The sequence below is a fragment of the Blastocystis sp. subtype 4 genome, assembly GCF_000743755.1.
Source record: "Blastocystis sp. subtype 4 strain WR1 chromosome Unknown seqid_0976, whole genome shotgun sequence".
In the NCBI taxonomy this organism is placed as follows: Eukaryota; class Bigyra; order Opalinata; family Blastocystidae; genus Blastocystis; species Blastocystis sp. subtype 4.
In genome coordinates, this window is record NW_014568571.1 from 1 (window position 1) to 1,288 (window position 1,288).

A 1,288-nucleotide genomic window follows, 5' to 3' on the forward strand; every position below is an offset into this window, starting at 1 on the left:
CATTCCTTCAATCTGGAAGTAACACGATTGCTATTGCTATTGTTGCTATTGCTGACAGTTACACCACATCCTATTTCGATGCAGTTGTTCGTTTGATGTGATCAGAACAATCTGAATCTCATATCTGGGAATACACTTCAAGTATGTCTGGAATCAGTGGTTATTCCATATATCCTTTTGATATGTATTATGATACTCGTGTTTCTTCATCCAGTTGTGAATCTAAGAATCTTATAGTTACATTTTCTAATGATCGTGGTGAATGGATCAGTTCTGTAGAGATTCAAAGCTCTTATTATTCTGGCAGCTATCAATATGTGGTTACTGAATTCGTTCTGTATGGTCGTAACTCAGATACAGATGAATGGACACTTCTAACAAATGTAACTGGTCTCACTTATTCAACAATGGTTCACAGAAGACGAATCTACTTCCCTAAGAATACTCCTTACAATCAATTCAAGTTTGAGAAGTTCAGTTCAGGGAATCGTTCGTCATGTTCATGGGTGATTCAATCTGTGGATCTGTTTGCTGATAATGTGTTGGTTGATATTCCTAACTTCACTTATGATTCTTCAATGACTATATTCAAGGATATGAAGATGACCGAAGTGGCTCATGGGTGATTTGTTTGCTGATAATGTGTTGGTTGATATCCCTAACTTCACTTATGATTCTTCAATGACTATATTCAAGGATATGAAGATGACCGAAGTGGCTCCTCAGAACACAGAGGAGTATCTCGATTTCCGAATCTCTCCTGTACTTCCTTCTGGTATTGTGTTAGATGCTAACACTGGTTGGATTTCAGGTACTCCTACAGTTGTGAGTACTACTCAAACCTACACAATCACTGGTACTAAGATGAGTGGAGGAGATGTGAGTGCCACCTTAACACNAATACTCCTTACAATCAATTGAAGTTTGAGAAGTTCAGTTCAGGGAATCGTTCGTCATGTTCATGGGTGATTCAATCTGTGGATTTGTTTGCTGATAATGTGTTGGTTGATATTCCTAACTTCACTTATGATTCTTCAATCAGTGTATACAAGGATATGAAGATGACCGAAGTGGCTCCTCAGAACACAGAGGAGTATCTCGATTTCCGAATCTCTCCTGTACTTCCTGCTGGTATTGTGTTAGATGCTAACACTGGTTGGATTTCAGGTACTCCTACAGTTGTGAGTGGTACTCAAACCTACACAATCACTGGTACTAAGATGAGTGGAGGAGATGTGAGTGCCACCTTAACACTTACTGTAGTGACTTGCTCTGGAGATAAAGGAAT

The 1,288-nt window shown here is 38.9% G+C and overlaps 2 protein-coding genes across 2 annotated transcripts; both read left to right on the plus strand.

The window, feature by feature from the left end:
* Window positions 1-182: 182 nt before the first annotated feature.
* On the plus strand, window positions 183-626 carry JH06_5932 (hypothetical protein; the record flags this gene model as incomplete). The annotated part of the gene is made up of 1 exon (XM_014669177.1): window positions 183-626. One exon carries the CDS (start codon window positions 183-185, stop codon window positions 624-626), a length of 444 nt encoding a protein of 147 aa, XP_014524663.1.
* Window positions 627-681: 55 nt separating this feature from the next.
* JH06_5933 (hypothetical protein) lies at window positions 682-1,288 on the plus strand (the record flags this gene model as incomplete). Its single annotated transcript, XM_014669178.1, has 2 exons — window positions 682-754; window positions 1,006-1,288. Coding segments are annotated over 2 exons (356 nt in total), but the record flags the coding sequence as incomplete, so codon positions are not given.